We start from the raw sequence: 22,231 nt of genomic DNA on the forward strand, positions 1-22,231 counted from the left end.
GTCTTTCAGGTGTCATCAATCAATATGGCATGTTGTGTTTGCACATTTTCTGTGCTGCTGTCGTGTCTGTGCGTGCTTAATTCAAGCAGTGTTCATTTGTCAGTTAGCAATTTTTATTAGCCGCATTAGCGGCTACTAACACACAACATGCCATATTGATTGATGACACCTGAAAATGTAGACGGCTACCAAAGAAAATGTGCAATAGTTACCTTTTAAAACCCCTTTGTTCGCCGAGGGCAAAAGGTGCAGGTGCTTGCTCAGTCGGTCCCTCGGCGTTTGGAGTCCCCGCCCAACATTGGTGACTACAGTTTCTGGGTCACTGCTAAACTGTCGGTACAGATTCATCATCTGTGGGTACAGTTTATTAATCTGTGGGTACAGATTAGTAATCTGTGGGTACAGATGAGTAAATTGTGGGTACAGTTTAGTAAACTGTGGGTACAGTTTAGTAAACTGTGGGTACAGATTGCTAAACTGTGGGTACAGATTAGTAATCTGTGGGTACAGATTGCTAAACTGTGGGTACAGTTTACTAAACTGTGGGTACAGATAAGTAATCTGTAGGTACAAATTAGCTATGATTTTTAAATTTTTTTCTACCGGGGCTCCGTATCTGACAACCATCACTTGACTAAAAAAAAAAAAAAAAACTTGTTTATGCACACCCAAGTGTACATTTTAGCCATGGAAAAGTCAGTATTTGCATACAGCCTGTATTTCCGATCGTGAAAAGTAGTCCAAAGACTACATATACTAATGTTTCCTTTGATCACATACTTCCAACTCTTCAAATTCCACGCAAGTGCCTAAAAATAGCCTGCATGAATGATGCAAATTTAGACAAAGCCTTACCAATTTTAAGTTGGAGTGTTGTGGCTCACCTAAATATTAAATGTGGTCAGGAGTATATTTTGGCACAATTGAAGTATTTATCATTTTACTGAATATACTGACGAGTAGAAAGGAGAAACAGTTGTACATGGCTTGGGGTAAAATTAGCGCTGATGTCTTTGCGTGTAACAGGAGAGATGGCGGACTGTGACCATCCCAAAAATCTAAGGCCTGGCACATTCCACTATATAAATAACTAGAGAGTCGGTGGAAGCGGGGGCAGCCAATGAAGACGTTTGAGAGAGTGAACGAGAGAGTGTGTGTGAGAGAGAGTTTAGGCAGTATGGATGAGTGATGGGACAGCTGTAAACCTGCACATGGCAAATCAGCTGGGTACCGAATCATGCTGAAGGTTAAAGTGGGGAAAACATTCGAGACTGACAGTCATATTTTATTAAGGGAAAAAAAAAAAAGATTGTTATCAGGGCATTGTTTCAGCCCTCATTTTGCATTTTTTGGCATGCTTTCTCGCAAAAATAAATGGGTTGTGTTATGCTCAAGAGGGAAAAAACTCTAGGAAGGGAAGAGTATAATACAATAATAATATATAAAAGTGTACAATTTTCCGGAATATTAGATTCATTTCGGGAGGATATTCCTATTCTAGCGACTGTTATTTATAAAGAGTTACACCCACAATGATTCATGGGTAGTTGCGGTAACCATAACTGAGAGTAGTGGTTGCCATTGCTATGTTGTGGTGTTTTCTGTTCAATAAGGGTGCCGTCTCTTAAGGTCGTGCAGTGTATTGGGCGCCATAACAACACGTGTGAAACATAAAATTTTATGGTGTCCTTTTACTATTACTACATTACAGCTGCATCTTTCAGGAAGGTATGCTTTATCCGCGATTCGGTTGTATTGCGTTAATGCTACAGAAACCCGGCAAAGCCAGACTACTAGTACTTGTTAAGTATCGCGTACTTTCATTCCAGTTTGATATGAAACTTCTAATGTGACAAATCTATACATACAGTTAAAGATTTGCCTGGCACTGCCAGACTGTTCTCCCTGTTTTTTTTAAACACTGAGAGTATAGTCTAGGACCCAGCCCATTAACGGCCTCTCGAGCAAGTACAAAATCAATCGACAAATCAGATTCGTTTATTTGCGTGACGTGTTCTTAACGAGCAACGTCACTCTTCTGCGTCGGAATTCGTCTCACCAACAACACAGATGGCGAACAGGTGAGCCGAGAATATGTTCCAATCCACGGTAAAATCAGTTTTAAATTACCAAAAACGCATCGACACAAGTCATTGACAACAGTCTGTCTCGCGCTAGCCATGTTGAATAAACTCCGCTCTCCTCGTATGTTTACTTCCACGCGCAAGTCCCTCGTCCCGCCCGTCGCTGATTGGTCCACTCCGCTGTCTGTTTGCTGTGGCTTGCTCCGCCCTGGAAATTTTATCCGCTTAATGGTGGCCAGACTCAATAGCTGGAACAGCGGTGAGTCTGGAGTACCAGGCTAGTTAAAGATGTCCCGATCGATCGGGTCTGATCACGTCATTTTCAAAGTATCGGAATCGGCAAAAAAATATCGGACATGCCTTTTTTAATTTTTTTTTTTTTTTTTATCGTTTTGTAATTGTATTTAACGTGACAGACAAAATGTCTTACACTCATCCAGAGTAGTTTTGGCTTACAGTAGGGCTATCAAATTTATTGCGTTAACGATTAATTTTTTTTAACTAATCACGTTAAGTAATTAACGCATGCGCTGCACGTCCCACTCAGGCAGTGTCGCGTTCAACCTATAAAGACGCCGTTTTACCTATAAATAGCGCTAAAAGGCAGCGAATAATGAGTAGTGAGAATTTTGACAGCCTTTGGAGCCATTTTTTATGTGGTTAGGGACTTACAATACCTCTCTCCGCAATTAAATATATCGTGAGAGGCAATGTGGAGAAGAAAGGTAGCAGTTGATCATTTTCTTAACACCTATGATCTTTCCCAACGCAGAGAAGATATATCAATTGGTGCCCCTACGCACAGTCAGGGTTGGACTTCCCATCATGCATTTGGGCAGAAGTTAAATGGCTGCAGTATCATTTACTGAAAGCTCAACAAATACATGAGATGGCAATATTTAGTCACAATATACAAAGTCACATTTATCCTTTAAGAATTACAAGTCTTTCTATCCGTGGATCCCTCTCACAGAAAGAATGTTAAAAATGTAAATGCCATCTTGAGGATTTATTGTCATAATAAACAAATACAGTACTTATGTACTGTATGTTGAATGTATGTATTCGTCTGAGTTGTATTCATTTTTTTCTTAATGCATTGCCAAAATGTATATGATCGGGAAAGATTATCGGGAATGATTGGAATTGAATCGGGAGCAAAAAAAAAGCTGTCGGATCGGGAAATATCGGGATCGACAGATACTCAAACTAAAACGATCGGATCGGGAGCAAAAAAACATGATCTGAACAACCCTACATACAGTGTATCACAACAGTGAGTACACCACACGCATTTCTGCAGGTATTTAAAGTATATCTTTTCATGGGACAACACTGACAAAATGACACTTTGACACAATGAAAAGTAGTCAGTGTGCAGCTTATATAATAGAGTTAATTTATTTTCCCCTCAAAATAATTCTAAATATAGCCATTAATATCAAACCCCTGGCAACAAAAGTAAGTACACCGCATGGGAACAACATACAGTACATCTCTAAATGTCCAAATTGAGCACTGTTTGTCATTTTCCCTCCAAAATGTCATGTGACTCATTACAGGAGTGCTGTCAGCATTGGTGCAGAGATTGAAGAGGTGGGGGGGGGGGGGTCATTCCCACCACCATGCTTGACTGTAAGCATGACACACTTATCTTTGTACTCCTCAGCTGGTCTCCGCCACAAATGCTTGAGACCATCCGAACCAAAAAAATTATTCTTCATTTCATCAGACTATAGGACATGGTTTCAGTAACCCATGTGCTTTGTTGACATGTCTTCAGCAAACTGTTTGCGGGCTTTCTTGTGTATCGTCTTCAGAAAAGGCTTCCTCCTGGGGTGACAGCCATGCACACCAATTTGATGTAGAGTGCGGCGCATGGTCTGAGCACTAACAGGCTAACCCCCCATCTCTTCAATCTCTGGCGCAATGCTGACAGCACTGTTGTAACGAGTCACGTGACATTTTGAAGGGAAAATGACAAGCAGTACTCAATTTGGACATTCAGGGATGTAGTGTCTAAGGGGTGTACTCACTTTTGTTGCCAGGGGTTTGGATATAAATGGCTATATTTTGAGTTATTTTGAGGGGAAAATAAATTTACTCTATTATATAAGCTGCACATAGACTACTTTTCATTGTGTCAAAGTGTCATTTTGTCAGTGTTCGCCCATGAAAAGGTATACTTCAATATCTGCAGAAATGCGAGGGGTGTACTCACTTTTGTGATACACTGTAATAACTAGGGATGTACCGAAAGCAAAATTCTTGGCTGAAACCGAGTATTGGAAACACTTGGGTGAAAAACCGAATGGTTGAATATACTGTATACTATTCATTTTTTATTTCATTCTTTTTTTTATTATTATTATTTTATTTCATTATTTTCCAGTTAATGCCCTTTGCTTAGGCCTTTTTTTTTTTTTTAACAATGAAGCGGAAATAAAACATAGTCCCTTCTCACAAGTACCCAAACAACTTCCAGTTTGGGACACTCGAAAAATGGGTCTCACGCCTCCAGTTGCTAAGCAAAATGAGATCTTGGTGTACGTTTATGTTGAAGTCTTGTTCACAGTAACAACAAAAAACTGTTCTCGCCAAAACTTGTAAAGCTCTTTGCAAGGCTATTACAAACTCTCTACTCCTTAAAATAAGATTCGCGGTTTTCTTGTGCAACAAGTGGAATCGATCGAGAGCCAGGTGAGTGGGCTGAGTCCTAGCGGTGACGAAGCCAAGCGATGTCGCTCCCGGCTGAATTAAACATCGACTGGAAGAGGTGGTGCAGAAGTCGCGGAAAAAAAGTGACAAAAAGAGGGAAGTGGTCGGGCCATAACATTATTGTACTAACTACAGGTGCACCGATAATTATCGGTCCCATAATAGGAATTATGACGTCATCCCAATAAATCTAATAACAATATATGTTATCGGTCCTTTTAATAATATTTTTGGTGTCGGATTGGGGTGTGTGCGTTTGTTTCCACTCCTGTTTTGCCAGTATGCAAAGTTTTGTTACTGTTCTAGAGGCCGTATTTTTCCTTCACTGAGTTACGTATACAGTAAATCTTTCTATGACAATTAGCAAATGTTTGCATTTTACAGTGTTATGTTTACAAGTTATTGAGAGGCATTTTGGTTATTGATAGGCTTGCTGTTCTATAATTGCCAGGCTAAGAAAGTTGTTTCATGGACCAAGACCACAACAGTCTCCTGTAGCACCAAATATTTTTATCTGATGACAAAGCACAATACCTGTTGGGTTTATGTTTTAGTTCGGAAATCATTGTTCAGGGGAACACATCGTCAACAATATTGACTGATTGATATACATTGAAAAATTATATATATTGTCGGTTATCATATTGGTATCGGCCTTGAGGAGCAGGAAGTTATCGATATCGGTATCGGTTTCAAAAAATGGATATCGTGCATCCTTAGTACTAACCCACAGCAAATGCACACCTATCCATTTAAATACTACTTATTTGTATACAGCTAGCTTGATAACTCCAAACTACTCACACACGAGCTAAAATGCACTGTACTCGATGTGATGTAAGATGAGAAGCAACGTTGCTTCTCGCCGTGTTTTGATTGAGTCATCTAAAGAGGACTACGGTTCTTCACACTGTTCGGTGAAAATCTTTTAACCGAAAACTGAAAATGCTTTTTTAGCTATTTTCGGACGAAAGTTTTCGGCGCCAAATTTTCGGTCACATCTCTTATAATAACATAATTCCTAATACTCACTGTGAATCACATAGCATTACACCCGCAAACTGTCATTATATTGTAGCATCTTCTAAGAGGCAGTGGTGGAGTGTAACAAAGTAAAAGTCCTTCCTTTCTGTACTTAAGTACATTTATGTGTATCTGTACCTTACTTGAGTACAAATTTGAAGTGGTACCTTTTATTCATACTTCTCTACATGTCACAGCACATGTCTGAGGCAGCAACGCGAGTGCAAGCAAGATTAGGCAAGTGAACAAGATATTAACCAATAAAAACCAACAGTGAAAGCAGCGCACCTCCAGATGGGTGCTGCACGCTCTTGTACAGTAGGTGGCGGTGTGCACCTGATACAGTGGTACCTCGACATACGAACACTCTGACACACAATCTTTTCGACATCCGACGTAAAATTTGACTCGCCATTTGTTTCTACATCCGTCGACATGCTTGAAATACGACGACTTATGACAGCGCCGCAGTTTCTTTGTTTTCCCGCAAGACCGGCGCATGGCAGATTTTCTTGAGAGAAATCAACATGGGTTCCAAGAATGTTAGTGCAGGTGGTGAAAAAAGGAAAAGGTGAGGCTTACAATTGAAATGAAGATTGAAATTATAGAAAAATATGAGCATGGTGAGCGTGTCCGTGAAATGGCTTGACAACTCGGCCATAAAATGTCTATAATCTCAACAGTACTCCTCTGACCTCCGTTCGCCAGTCTTTATAAGTTATGGTGACAATTATTATTATCGTAACACAGCCATAAAATCGCCAGTTTAGTCAGGTTTTTAATCATTTATTTCAGAACTTGTGCAACACAACATGCCTACTATCCGCAGCAGCTAAATATGAAAAGTGAAGGTACTTTCTGGTTCGTCAGCCACGCAGTGCGTTCAGGTACACCACGCAGAACACATCCGCCACATTAGAACCCGATTAGTTACATTATTATAGGTACAGTATTATTATTACTACCATTATTATATTATTATTCAGATTTTTATTCATAATGTATTTGTTTTGCTCTGTGTAATTGCTATTTGCAATAGTACCAGCAGTATTTATTAAGTATTTAGTGTAGGTTTTCGGGCTGTGAAACGGTTTAATGGAATTACAATGTATTCTAATGGGAAAATCCTGCACGACATATGACCATTTCGACTTACAAACAAGGTCCTGGAATGAATTAACTTCGTATGTAGAGGTACCACTGTAATTGCTTGTCATCCGCCACTAACTAAGTTTTGGAGTTTTTTGAGATCGTTAAGCTTCTGTTTACAGTGAAGTCCATTTTATGGCTTGTTTTTTCCATCATGCAGTTTTAAAAAGTGAAAAGAATATTTTAATATGCAAAAGTACTGTATACACATTCTCTTTTCTGTATCGGGAGAAAATACCTTTACTTTTTACTTGAAAAGTAAACTTTGAAGCAAGTTCTTTTGTCCTTTTAATTGAATATTTTTTTCTTAGATACTTGTGCTTTTACTTAAGTATTTTTTTGCCCCTGTATCTGTACTTTTTTTAGTTAAAAAAAAAAAAAAGTGAGTACCGTAATTATCAGACTGTAAGCCGCTTTTTTCCCTCATTTTGAATCCTGCGGCCTATAGTCCAGTGTGACTTATTAGTTGATTTATTTGGGTTAATTAGTTTTATTTAGTTTTATTTGACAGTGGTGTCATAAGGCTGTTATAAGACCGTCATAATTATGACATGACACTTTCGCTTGCATTACTGAATGCTTATGAATTATGTCATGAGGTGTCATCTGGCAAATTATGTCACTAACTCCATCTTTTACATCCATTCAAAATTGAGATAATTTGTCGGATGACATTAAATGACATCTTTTATAAGCATTAATTAATGCTCATGACAGTGTCATGTGACAATTATGATTGTCTTATGACAGTCTTATGCTGCCACTGTCAAATAAAGTGCTACCAAATACCATAACTAGCAATTAATGAAAACACTGGAACAGTAACTGAAGAATAATTTGCAGAGAACATGAATTTTGATTTTTATGTAGGTCAGTAGTGCTGCAACACATGCTAGGAGGCATGTTGGACGACAATAGTGTTGACAGCAGGTGGCAGCAGAGGTTGACTGTTTCCTCCAAGGGAGCAGTGATGGCCAAATGAAACTTTGTGAAGCAATGAAGCAGCCAATTGGTTCAAAGCTTCATGGTATGGTGGTTCATTTGGTCTTATGACAGTCTGATGACGCCGCTGTCAAATAAAGTGTTACCGCTTAATACAGTGGGGCAAATAAGTATTTTGTCAACCACCAATTGTGCAAGTTCTCCTACTTGAAAAGATTAGAGAGGCCTGTAATTGTCAACATGGGTAAACCTCAACCATGAGAGACAGAATGTGGGGGGGGGGGGGGGGGGGGTTTCACATTGTTTGATTTTTAAAGAATTTATTTCCAAATTAGAGTGGAAAATAAGTATTTAGTCACCTACAAACAAGCAAGGTTTCGGGCTGTCAAAGAGGTCTAACTTCTTCTAACGAGGTCTAACGAGGCTCCACTCCTTACCTCCATTAATGGCACCTGTTTTAACTCATTATTGGTATGAAAGACACCTGTCCACAACTTCAGTCAGTCACACTCCAAACCCCACTATGGCCAAGACCAAAGAGCTGTTGAAGGACACCAGAGGCAAAATTGTAGACCTGCACCAGGCTGGGAAGACTGAATCTGCAATAGGTAAAACGCTTGGTGTAAAGAAATCAACTGTGGGAGCAATTATTAGAAAATGGAAGACCACTGATAATCTCCCTCGATCTGGGGCTCCATGCAAGATCTCACCCAGTGGTGTCAAAATGATGACAAGAGCGGTGAGCAAAAATCCCAGAACCACACGGGGGAACCTAGTGAATGACCTACAGAGAGCTGGGGACCACAGTAACAAATGCTACTATCAGTAACACAATGCGCCGCCAGGGACTCAAATCCTGCACCGCCAGACGTGTCCCCCTGCTGAAGCCAGTACACGTCCAGGCCCGTCTGCGGTTCGCTAGAGAGCATTTGGATGATCCAGAAGAGGACTGGGAGAATGTGTTATGGTCAGATGAAACCAAAATAGAACTTTTTGGTAGAAACACAGGTTCTCGTGTTTGGAGGAGAAAGAATACTGACTTGCATCCGAAGAACACCATACCCACTGTGAAACATGGGGGTGGAAACATCATGCTTTGGGGCTGTTTTTCTGCAAAGGGACCAGGACGACTGATCAGTGTGAAAATCTCCTTCCATCAGCAAGGGCACTGAAGATGAGACGTGGCTGGGTCTTTCAGCATGACAATGATCGCAAACACACAGCCAGGGCACCAAAGGAGTGGCTTCGTAAGAAGCATTTCAAGGTCCTGGAGTGGCCTAGCCAGTCTCCAGATCTCAACCCCAGAGAAAATCTGTGGAGGGAGTTGAAAATCCGTGTCTCCCAACGACAGCCCCAAAACATCACTGCTCGAGAGGAGATCTGCATGGAGGGATGGGCCAAAATACCAGCAGCAGTGTGTGAAAAGCTTGTGAAGAGTTACAGAAAACGTTTGGCCTCCGTTATTGCCAAAAAAGGGTACATAACAAAGTATTGAGATGAACTTTTGGTATTGACCAAATACTTATTTTCCACCATGATTTGCAAATAAATTCCTTAAAAATCAAACAATGTGATTTTCAGTTTTTTTTTTTCCACATGCTGTCTCTCATGGTTGAGGTTTACCCATGTTGACAATTACAGGCCTCTCTAATGCCGTTTTCGTGTCATATTTGGTGGGTGGTGGCTTAGAGTCAAGTGCGCCTTATAGTCCGAAAATTACGGTACTTCATCCACCACTGCTAAGGGGACAGTCTGAAACACTCAGGGTTGCATTTATGACAAATGCTTTGACTAGGTTATTATTTGCTATTTATCCTGGTAATTTTTTATCGCACTCATTTCATCAATATATTAGCGCGTATATTCATCTAAATGTAGATCATTGTTGTTCCAATTGAACCTATGATTCTTTATGTGTGTTCTAAAACTGAAATTATTCTATAAATGATGTGCTCTATCATTGATACTGTCATAACTGAACACCCATACAAAACAAAACTAATGTTTTATATATCACCTCAGAGTGGGTTGATTCATATAGCAATTATCAAGTGCATCTACCATTAACCGAGATATAATTAACGCAATAAGTTACTCTCCAGGGTGTCAGCTGTTATGGGTTTATGCGTCATTGCTAATATTAGCATATTATTGCCACCCCTGTTATTTATCACATTTAATGTATAGTGATAATGTGTTGATGAATTGTGTTTTTATTTTTATTTATTATGGACTGTCAGAAAATGGTTTGTGGGTACCAAAAAAAAAATCATTTTATCCATAATGCATTTCGTTTGTTGGGCTTTGATTATTCAACTTCCTGCATCCTGTGATCAGCAAAATATCTTGGTAAGTGTAGCACTAAATTCCATTTTGTGACAGTGTCAAAGCTGCTGCTTTGACGAATGACTTGGCTCGGACAAAAGTGCACAGCACGAATCAGCTCCAGCACTTTGCTGTTGTTCTGCAGCGCTCAGCATGACTTTGTAAAGAGATTCACTTTTTAAATGAGACGTGCTTTTCCTGCTGAGAGAGTCCAGGCGAAATGCATTGGCCGGACCTGTCGCTGCGGAACAGTTCAATCAGATCAGATTGTGCATGGAAAAAAGACTGCTGATAAACTTTTGGAGGTCTTGTAGGTTACATTTTATACCTAAAGCCCTCTTATAATCCTAAAATTCCGACCAATTATAGCCACCAAATGCCATAGGAATTATATTATGACCAGCCAAATAGAAGAGAAGCACGAGTTTGCACTAAATTCTGCCAATTTAGCAATTTAGTTATTATACTTAGCAACTTTTCTGGCCATTCTAGCAACTTTTTTTTTTCCTAAAGAAAATGTGCCTGGTGAGTTCAATTTCTGCAAAGGGGAACATGAGCAGAATCAATTTCAGAATCAATTTTCTTTTGTGTTAGAAAGAAAGGAGCCCAATTTCTTTTTGCAATAGCTCTGTTTACTTATTCGCATGTAAGCCACAAATATTTTGACGAGGTCGCCTAGCATCATTACAGGATTATATTGCTGTCACACCGGTGAAAAAAAACACTATCATATTATAATTTCTGACAGTTCATATTTTACTGTGGTACGTTTCAAGTTTCAAATGTGAGAAGTTAAACGTTATAATGTGAGAAGTTTCACGATTTAACACCAAGTTTCACATAAAAACGTGAGACGAAGTGAGACGTTTCATGTTATAACATGAGATTTTTTTACGTTTTACATGGGAAGTTTCACATTACGTCAAACTTTTTGAAAAGGGGGCCAGATTTGGTGTGGTAAAAATGTGGAGGGCCGACCTTGGCTGACGTCCTTGAGCCATTCTGTGTGTAACATTTGCTTTAGTATTATTTTTTTAATCAATTTAGGGCTGTCAAAATTATGGCGTTAACGGGTGGTAATTAATTTTTTTAAATTAATCACGTTAAAATATTTGACGCAATTAACGCACATGCCCCGCTCAAACAGATTAAAATGACAGCACAGTCTCATGTCCACCTGTTACTTGTGTTTTTTGGTGTTTTGTCGCTCTCTGCTGGTGCTTGGGTGCGACTGATTTTATGGGTTTCAGCACCATGAGCATTGTGTAATTATTGACATCAACAATGGCGAGCTACTGGTTTATTTTCTGATTGAAAATTTTACAAATTTTTAGATCGGGTCCGATCACGTCATTTTCAGAGTATCGGAATCGGCAAAAAAAATATCGGCCATGCCTTTTTTTAATATATATACGTATATTTTATAATTAAATTGTTTTCTAATTGTTTTTAACGTTACAGACAAAATATGTTACACTCATCCAGAGTCTTTAGTTTAGGCTCAAGGTAGGGTTATCAAATTTATCCCGATAATGGCGGTAATTAAATTTTTTTTTAAATGTATCACGTTAAAACATTTAATGCAATTAATGCATGCGCGGCACAACTCACTCACGCATTGTCGCGCTCAATCTGTAATGGCGCCGTTTTACCTATATAAAGAGATAAAAGGCAGCGTAAAATGAGTAGAGTGAATTTTGGCAGCCTTAGGAGCCTGTTTTAAATTGGCTGAAGCCTTACAATCCCTCTCCCTACGATTAGAAATATCATGGGAAGCAATGTGGGGAAGCAAGGTAGCAATTGATCTTTTTCTTAACACCTTATGTTATTTCCCAACGCAGAGAAGATATATCAATTGGTAGCACTACGCACAGTCATGGTTCCACTTCCCATCATGCATTTGGGCATGGCTGCAGTATCATTTACTGAAAGCTCAACAAATACACTAGATGGCAATATTTATTCACAATATGCAAAGTCACAAGTCTTTTCTATCCTTGGATCCCTTTCACAGAAACAATGTTAATAATGTAAATGCCATCTTGATGATTTATTGTCATAATAAACAAATACAGTACTTATGTACTGTATGTTGAATGTATATATTCGTCCGAGTTTTATTCATTTTTTTCTTAATGCATTGCCAAAATGTATATGATGGGGAAAAATTATCGGGAATGATTGGAATTGAATTGGGAGCAAAAAAAGCAATTGGATCGGGAAACATCGGGATCGGCAGATACTCAAACTAAAACGATCGGGATCGGATCGGGAGAAAAAAACATGATCGGAACAACCCTACAAATGTTATTAAAACGAAAACATTTAAGAGGGGTTTTAATATAAAATTTCTATAACTTGTACTAACATTTATCTTTTAAGAACTAAAAGTTTCTATCCATGGATCGCTTTAACAGAATGTTAATGTTAATGCCATCTTGTTGATTTATTGTTATAATAAACAAATAAAGTTTCTTATGTACAGTATGTTGAATGTATATATCCGTCTTGCGTCTTATCTTTTCATTCTAACAATAATTTACGGAAAAATATGGGATATTTTATAGATGGTTTGAATTGCGATTAAGTACGACTAATTAATTTTTAAGCTGTGATTAACTCGATTAAAATTTTTGTTTGACAGCCCTAAATTAATTATTTCAACAATCTCACAACTAGCCTTTGTGGTGTTCTCTTTCGACTCTCGGGCTCTTGCGAAATACTGCTGCTGTAAAATTAAACTAGCTTCAAGTTGCTTTAATTTCTCGCTACATATCTTCCCTGTAATCTTGTACATGTCAGCGTGTCTTGTTTGGTAATATCGCCTCACTTTGAACACTTTAAAAACAGCGACTGTCTCTTTGCAAATGACGCAGACACAGTTGTTGCGTACTTTAGAGAAGAAATAGTCCAATTTCCACCTATCCTTGAAGCGTCGGCCGTCACAGTCAACTTTCTTTTTTTTGTTGATCGTCGCTGTTTTAGAAAAGGGGAATAAAGGGTAACACGGGGTAATGTCGCTTTGAGTGCTGCTGCCTTTTAGTGGGTAAATGAGGAGCAGCATTTAGTGTGTAAGCTACTTCATATGCAGGTAGCAGTATTGCTGACCAATTTATCAAGTCTGTGTGCGGGCCAGACGTTATTGATTTTATGACAGAGGCTGGGGGCCGGATGACATTTGACCACGGGCCGCATTTGGCCCCCCGGGCCGGACTTTGGACATGTCTGCATTACGTGATAAGGTTACAACGTGAAAGGTTTCGCTTTTACGCGTAAAACAACAGTACAATTCAATACTTAACCTATGCAATTCTTCATGAGAATTGGGAGAGAATTAAAAATAATGCATGCATGGGAGATATCAAGATTTACGTGATAGGTCGCAATCTCAGTTTGAGACATAGGCAGAGTTTAAGGGGGTGCCGCCCCCCCTCCCCGGTGGCCGAAAAGTGTCATTGCATGTAATTGACTTACCTATAGATGATTTTAAAATTAAGAGTTTTCCGGCAAAATATTGTCTATAACAGTTGTAAAGCAATAAAAAAACAAAAATGAATGAAATGAACAAAAAAAGATTTTTTAATAATGGGTCAAAATCATTTTTCGAACAGATCAAGTGACTAGCGCCTTAGACGGTCGTTTGCTTTGCTTAGCCAAAACCACCCTAGGACCGAAGAGGCAAGATGGATAAACGTAATTTTTTCAAACCTAAGCTTTCAAAACCGACAACAACTACTGAGCAAGAACCAAGGATTGAAAATGTGGACCATGAAACGCAAGAGAGCACCGCCAAAATGGTGAGCGGTGTTTCAATTTGCCCCACAAAAGACGCTAATTGTACAACAGAGCCACCACTGGTCTCTTGCCAATGTAGTTACCCCCGTCGAAAATTGTATCCCCTGGCCGCGGGAGCGCACACATACACATTAGATACGAGTTATGTCGACTTAAACAATTAATTGAAGCCAGAAAAGAAACACACTTATCCTACGAGTAAAACAGTAAAATATTGCCTTTTTTCACGTTCAGTGTGTATGTTACGTTATACGACAGAAAAAAAAAAAGTGTTTTTTTTTTTTTCATGGATGGGCCATGTTTTAAAACCTCGTAGATAACTAAACAAAACACGGATATCAGGCAATTCAGTACAGCTCAGTGGCTCCGCCCAGGGGATTTAATTTTTGACAGGGGTAACTACATTGGTACGACACCGGCGGACGTAGCATATTCAATGGATGACAATCTTGGCAAAAAGTATAGCTGTCCTTTGCAGCCTGATTTAAAATTCCCCTCAAGAGTGATGGGAAACAAAAAAAAAACCGCACATTTAAACTAGAGTTGTTCCGATCATGTTTTTTTGCTCCCGATCCGATCCCGATCGTAGGGAGAGGGATTGTAAGGCATTAGCCAATTAAAAAAAGGCTCCAAAGGCTGCCAAAATTCACTCTACTCATTTTACGCTGCCTTTCTATATAGGTAAAACGGCGCCATTACAGATTGAGCGCGAAAATGTGTGAGTGGGTCGTGCAGTGCATGCATTAATTGCGTTAAATATTTTAACGTGATACATTTTTCTAAAAAAAACTAATTACCGCCGTTATCGGGATAAATTTGATAACCCTACCTTAAGCCTAAACTAAAGACATAACATATTATGTCTGTAACGTTAAATACAATTAGAAAACGATTTAATCAAAATATATATAAATATATATATATATATATATATATATATATATATATATATATATATATATATATATATATATATATATATATATATATATATATATATACACATATATATATATATATATACACATATATATATATACACACATATATATATATATATATATATATATATATATATATATATATATATATATATATATATATATATATATATATATATATATATTTATTAAAAAAAGGCATGGCCGATATTTTTTTGCCGATTCCGATACTTTGAAAATGACGTGATTGGGATGTCGATCATTCGGGACATCTCTAATTTGAATTTATTATTATAGATATTCTTGTAAGTTAATCTTATTACTGACACTGCATTTCGGGCTCATCAACATGTTGTGTGCCCCCCGCCCCAAAACTCAAACTCCTCTTATGGTTTGGGAACCACTGGTTTGTGCGATCTCAAGACAGAAACAAATCACCCAAATGCCATAAGTAGCAGTATCTGATCAAATCTTTTTTTTTGTGTAACGTTGACTCCCAAGCAAGTACTATGTATCAAATTGGCTGTGTGAATAATAGTGCCAGGAGGAGCAACGTGAATGCATGCAAGTGAAAATGAGATCGTTCCTTCATTTCACTGGGTAGTTATATAGTCTCATTAAATTTCCAGTGTTTAAATCAATTGAACTGATGTTTGTGTTTGAAGCCACAACTGTGAAATAGCAATCATAAACAGAGGAGGAGAAATACGAAACAAGAATACAAATTAGTGTTCCTATAACCCTTCAACAGAAAGTTGTTCTCTAAACACACCCATGATATCAAAAGTGTGTCTCCTGGTAACAATGTCATGTATTGAGCCTGTTATGAAAAACTCCACTAGACACCAGTTTCACAGAATGACACAGATTTTTTTAGACAAAACTATTATAACAGGATGTATGGAAAAGATTAATGGAAAAATTACAGGGATAATAGTTAATTAATGTTGGGGGAGCAGTCTATGATAACTAGATACACAAAAAAAGGACCAAAATCCTGAAATTGAACAGAAAGCACAAATTGGGCAAATTCCAGGTCTCATTATTTGTAGGGTTGTTCCCATCATGTTTTTTTGCTCCCGATCCGATCCCGATCGTTTTAGTTTGAGTATCTGCCAATCCCGATATTTCCCGATCCGGTGGCTTTTTTTTGCTCCCGATTCAATTCCAATCATTCCCGATAATTTTTCCCGATCATATACATTTTGGCAATGCATTAAGAAAAAAATGAATAAAACTCGGACAAATATATACATTCAACATACAGTACATAAGTACTGTATTTGTTTATTATGACAATAAATCCTCAAGATGGCATTTACATTATTAACATTCTTTCTGTGGATTCCTTGTAATTCTTAAAGGACAAATGTGACTTTGTATATTGTGACTAAATATTACCATCTAGTGTATTTGTTCAGCTTTCAGTAAATGATACTGTAGCCATGCCCAAATGCATGATGGGAAGTGGAACCATGACTGTGCGTAGTGCTACCAATTGATATATCTTCTCTGCGTTGGGAAATAACATAAGGTGTTAAGAAAATGGTAAATGGAAAAGATCAATTGCTACCATGCTTCCCCACATTGCTTCCCATGATATTTCTAATCGTAGGGAGAGGGATTGTAAAGCTTTCGTCAATTAAAAAAAGGCTCCAAAGACTGCCAAAATTCACTCTATTCATTTTACGCTGCCTTTTATCTCTCTATATAGGTAAAACGGCGCCATTACAGATTGAGCGCGACAATGCGTGAGTGGATCGTGCAACGCATGCATTAAATGCGTTAAATATTTTAACGTGATACTTTTTTTTTTTAATTAATTATGCCGTTATCGGGATAAATTTGATAACCCTACCTTAAGCCAAAACTAAAGACTCTGGATAAGTGTAACATATTATGTCTGTAACGTTAAATACAATTAGAAAACGATTCAATTAAAAAATATATATATATATATTTAAAAAAGGCATGGCCGATATTTTTTTGCCGATTCCGATACTTTGAAAATGACGTGATCGGACCCGATCGATCGGCATCTTTAATTATTTGCAATGAAAAGTTGGAAAATAAATGAGCTCACGAAACCTGATGCACCAATCAATGCAAAATTGTGTGTAATTAATAATTAGTAGCACTGATATACAAAATTTTGGGAAAAGATTTGCTTCAGAGATTAAAAAAAAAAAAAAAAGGCTAAAATGTACTTGCTGTGGTGACATGGATTGGAAAATGTAAAAAAAAATGTGCTGGTTGGCTAAAGTATTCAAGATATTTAATGTTAGTTACTACAAGATACATTGGTGTAAGTATATAATATTAATTGTACAAGCTGATACATTTGACATTACCAGTGTTTACACATTATTGTATTTTGTCCATTTTCATAACACCGGGATTTATGCAATACGTTTCGCCTAAATTGCTTGGATTTTAACATTATATAATTATCTATATCTAAAAAAACGATAGCCAATTGACCCTTTTGACCTCATTTTTCTTTTTTAGTAACCCAAATTTAGTAAAGTTTCACTATTTTTATCCAGGAAGCATTTTGCTTGTAAACAGTGTAATAGAAAACATTTAAAAGTCATAAGGACACACAGTTGTAATTGAACAGGAAGTCAGTGTTTTCCCCTTAGTAATTTTCAGCAAATTCCACAGATTATATATATTTTTTTCTGTTTAATCAGCCCCCTGTGGAAATACTGTATATGTTCATTACCAGTATAATCATACATATTTGTGAATTACTGTGTTCTAGTATATGCTTAAATGTGTCTGTGTCTTTTTTATAAATAAAATGTATTTTTCTCCCACCAGCTCGATAAGACAAGGTCAGAATTTATTATTTTCTTATTGCCGCCAGCTCGTAATTTTCCTAATATGTACAGCCCATGCTTGGGTTAACGTTATCATTTACATAAGGATAATACAGTGAGGAAAATAAGAATTTGAACACCCTGCGATTTTGCAAGTTCTCCTACTTAAAAATGATGGACGGGTTTGAAATTTTCATGGTAGGTTCTTGTCCACTGTGAGAGACAATCTAAAAAAAAAATCCAGAAATCACAGTGTATGATTTTTTAACAATTTGTTTACAATTACAGAGGTCAAACGTTTCCTATAACTTTTCACCAGGTTTGCACAGACTGCAGCAGGGATTTTGCACCACACAGATGTTTTCTAGATCAATTAGATTTTTGGGACTGTCACTGAGCAACACAGAGTTTGAGCTTTCTCCGAAGAGATTCTATTGGGTTTAGGTCTGGAGACTGGCTAGGCCCCTCCAGAACCTTGTTATGCTTTTTACAAAGCCACTCCTTGGTTATTCTGGCTGTCTGCTTCGGGCCATTGTCATGTTGGAAGACCCAATCATGACCCAATTTCATTGCTCAAACGGAGGGAAGAATGTTGCTCCCCAAAATCTCACAATACTGTATATGGCCCTTGTCATCCTCTCCTTAATACAGTGCAGTCGGTAAGTCCCATGTGCAGAAAAACACCCCCAAAGCATGCTACTAACATCCCCATGCTTCACAGTAGGGATGGTGTTCTTGGGATGGTACTCATTATTATTCTTCCTCCAAACACTATAAGTGGAATTAAGACCAAAAAGTTCCGTTTTGAGCTCATATGACCACATGACTTTCTCCCAGGACTCCTCTGGATCATCCAAATTGTCACTGGCAAACTTAAAACAGGCCTAGACATGAGCTGGTTTAAGCAGGGGAAACTTCTGTGCCATGCATGATATTAAACCACAACGTCTTAGTGTATTACCAACAGTACCCTTGGAAATGGTGGTCCCGGCTCCTTTCAGGTCATTGACCAGCTCTTCCTGAATAGTTCTGGGCTGTTTTCTCACCATTCATAGGATCATTGAGACCCTACGAGGTCGATCTTGCATGGAGCCCCAGTCCGAGGGAGATTGACAGTCATGTTTAGCTCTCTTCCATTTTCTAATAAATGCTTTAACGGTGGATCTTATATTATGAAGCTGCTTGGATATTGCTCTGTACTTCTGTCCAACCTTGTATAGGTCTACCATTCTGTCACTTGTGTCTTTGGTCAGCTCTTTGGGTTTTATGGGATGGACAGATGTTAACATGCAGGTAAACGCCTCAAACACGTCATAAAATCAGACTCAAAAAGTCCACCTCCACTCCACTTACTGTATTGGCCGACTGTGTTTTTTGCATTGAAATAAGCCCGAAAAAGACGGGGTCGTCTTTTATTCGCGGTCTAGACATTATACCCATTCACGACGCTAGATGGCGCCGGATATCATTGAAGCGATGCTCTGTCATGACAGGTCTCAGCTACTCTCCCCATTCACGACGCTAGGTGGCGCCAGATATCATTGAAGCGATGTTCTGTCATGACAGATCTCAGCTACTCTAAAGTTTAACCAGTTTGCATTATTTTATTGCAGTGTTTTTCCTTATTCAGATTTCTTTCAAGACTACAGTTACAGTTAGACTTCACTTTGGTGGTTAATGCAGTTATTGCAATTTTGTTGTTTTATCACAGTAGATTGGTTTATTTACATTTCAAAAACCAGAAGTCATTCATTTACGAATGTGACTGCACTTTACTTTACATATTTAAATGTTCAGATATTAAGATTTGAATGAGGCAAAATAACATGCTTTTTCCCTCAAATATATTGTTATAATTAATTGTTTCGGATGTACTGTAATTATTTTCTGTTTAAAAATTAAATTGGTGTTCAAATAGTCTTTTTTCAAACTTGAGTCTTGAAAAAGAGGGGGGGTCGTCTTTTAATCGGGGCTGTCTTATATTCGGGCCGATACGGTATTTAGGAGAATAATTGGAGTGGCTTTTTAAAGTCGACTAAAAGGTCTTTGAGGCTCACAATTCTGGCTGATAGACAGGTGTTCAAATACTTATTTGCAGCAGTATAATACAAATAAATTGTTAAAAAATATCATACACTGATTTCTGGATTTTAATTTAGACTATCTCTCGAAGTGGACAAGCACCTACCATGAACATTTCAAAATCGCACAGCATTTCTAAGTGGGAGAACTTGCAAAATTGCAGGGTGTTCAAATACTTATTTTCCTCACTGTATGTTTTCAGGTGATGTGACTCGGGCCCATCCCCCGGAAGATGAACCGCCCCACCCCTTTTTTTTTTTTTCCGAGCTGGGGCTTTCGATGCACACTTTCAGTTCTAAATTAATGTGATACTTTGTTCCATGTTTCATTTATTATTCTTATTATATGTTTTTACAAAACCTGTATTGTCTTCTGTCCTGTAGAATAAAAAATACCTGCTGTAGAGGATTTCAGCTCTGACTGTTGTTGCAGTAAAAAATTCTGTACACCCCAAAACTCCTTGCATCAATGGACTTGAAATTGGGTGGGCCTGTCTATCATCAAAGGATGCACAAAAAAATTCTCAGGCACCCATGTTCCAAATAGAACAGGAAGTCAACCATTTTGGTTTGAAGCAATTATTATCGTCACAATACAAAAAAAGAACCCAATCAGAAGCAAGAATAATATAATTTTATGGCGTTGTGGTCCAATGTAGACTTCAAAAGTGATATGAATTTATAAGGATGACACACAAATATATTTACCTTCACCCAAATCCAAGACGGCCAGTACAGCACTACTCCGGGCCTCTCCCAAGTGGTTGTTAGCAATGCAGGTGTAGAGCCCAGCATCAGTGGGTTTGCAATCCCTAATCCAGAGACCTCCGTATTCCTGGTTTTCCATGTTGAGGAGCTCGTCATTGTGATACCAGTACAAGGAAGGCTGGGGGTCCCCACTCACAGTCACCTTAAGCCGAATATCACAACCCGTCCCGACGGCCGCATTCCGCATTTTGCGCGTGAAAACCGGTGGGGTCGGGCTCGGGTGAGCAGGCCCTCGTGGCTCGGCGACCACTCGCTCCATGCCGGCTTTGGAGCGTTTAGGTGGGACAACAGGGCTCGGGGGGGCTTCACATGCCCCCTTCTTTTTGGCAGTGTCTCCTTCTCCTTTTTTCATTGTTACTTTGGTACAGGGATTAGATGATTGTTACATTAAATACAATGTAGAATTTAGAATCTTCTTAAGTCACATTTTTTAATTTTTAGATCATTAAAGTCCATTAAATGTCCTTGCTGCTGAAGTAGACAAAAAAGGGTTACCTGCTGATTGAAGAGAGAGTAGTAGGTGCCACACACTTGACACACTGGTATATTTAGTGCGAGACCCTTTGGATCATGTTGCATTAACAGCTCTCTTGACTTCTTGTCTCTTGAAAGTAATGACTGTGTCTGTTTTTCCACTTGAGCTCTTGGTCACTATTCCCAGTTAGTTAGAATCTTCTGTGGGTTTTCCCCCAATAACCTGAAACTCTTGATTGGTTTCTGGTGATGAGTATCAAACCAGTGTCCAGTAGGTTGGACGTTGCCCCCCACCTACCTTTTCCCATGAGCTAATCCACCCCGTACATGATCTCCCCCCTACCGACACTGCCACCCCTGCCAGTTTGTAGGGGGAAATGACAGTCATGGGCCCAGCATGTCTTACAATGGCAGCTGCCACTAGCTAGTGGCCCACCCCCTTCGTCATTTTTAGCCAACCTGGGGTCAGTAGAACATGTGAGGAGGTGGTGGGACAAGCCATACTTGGCAGAGCAGAGGGGCTGGTGAGTATGGGACAACTATTTAATTTAACATCTTACTTTTTAACAAGTTTAAAAATAAAAAACAATAAAGAAGCTAGAGGGGCAATTGCCACCTGGGTTTGGTATAATACAGAACATGAAGGCAATCACAATCAGTCAATGAGTAACAGTTATATTAGTCATTCTTTACAAGGATAAAGAATGCAGGCCTTTAAATATTGATATACTTCATTAGTCTATGCCAGTATGGATTGTGTGACACGATTAAAGGGCTCCTCGGAATAAAAGACTTGTAGGCTCTAATAAACCACAATTGTTCTCTTTTACTAAAATGCGTTATTAGAAACAGATAAAACATTGCCATTGATTTAAAAATCAAATTTCGCCGAAAGGTGGCAAGTTTGCATGCCTGCCTTAGCTATCTGACCGCCCCCTTTTTTCCTTGGTAATCAGGCACCTCATATAGTGTCAACTGGAAATACAACTGGCTAACGATAGCACCAACATATTTATAGTTAGTGTAAGCTTTTAATGTATTTCTTGTTGTTTGTACTTCTTCTGTCTCGCTCTCCTTCTTTTCGTCTGTCCCCCATAACTCCTTCCCGT

The 22,231-nt window shown here is 38.5% G+C and overlaps 1 protein-coding gene across 2 annotated transcripts in view; it reads right to left on the bottom strand.

Annotated features, from left to right (window-relative positions):
* spegb (striated muscle enriched protein kinase b) overlaps positions 1-21,453 on the bottom strand; it is a 118,979-nt gene extending 97,526 nt beyond the window's left edge. For both annotated transcript variants that reach the window (XM_057852896.1, XM_057852895.1), the window contains exon 1: positions 20,589-21,453. In XM_057852896.1, the coding sequence (XP_057708879.1) occupies positions 20,589-21,000 (412 nt within the window). In that variant the 5' untranslated portion in view covers positions 21,001-21,453. The remainder of the gene's footprint in view (positions 1-20,588) is intronic.
* Between the last annotated feature and the right edge of the window lie 778 nt (positions 21,454-22,231).

The sequence above is a fragment of the Corythoichthys intestinalis genome, chromosome 12 (assembly GCF_030265065.1).
Source record: "Corythoichthys intestinalis isolate RoL2023-P3 chromosome 12, ASM3026506v1, whole genome shotgun sequence".
Taxonomy (NCBI): domain Eukaryota; kingdom Metazoa; phylum Chordata; class Actinopteri; order Syngnathiformes; family Syngnathidae; genus Corythoichthys; species Corythoichthys intestinalis.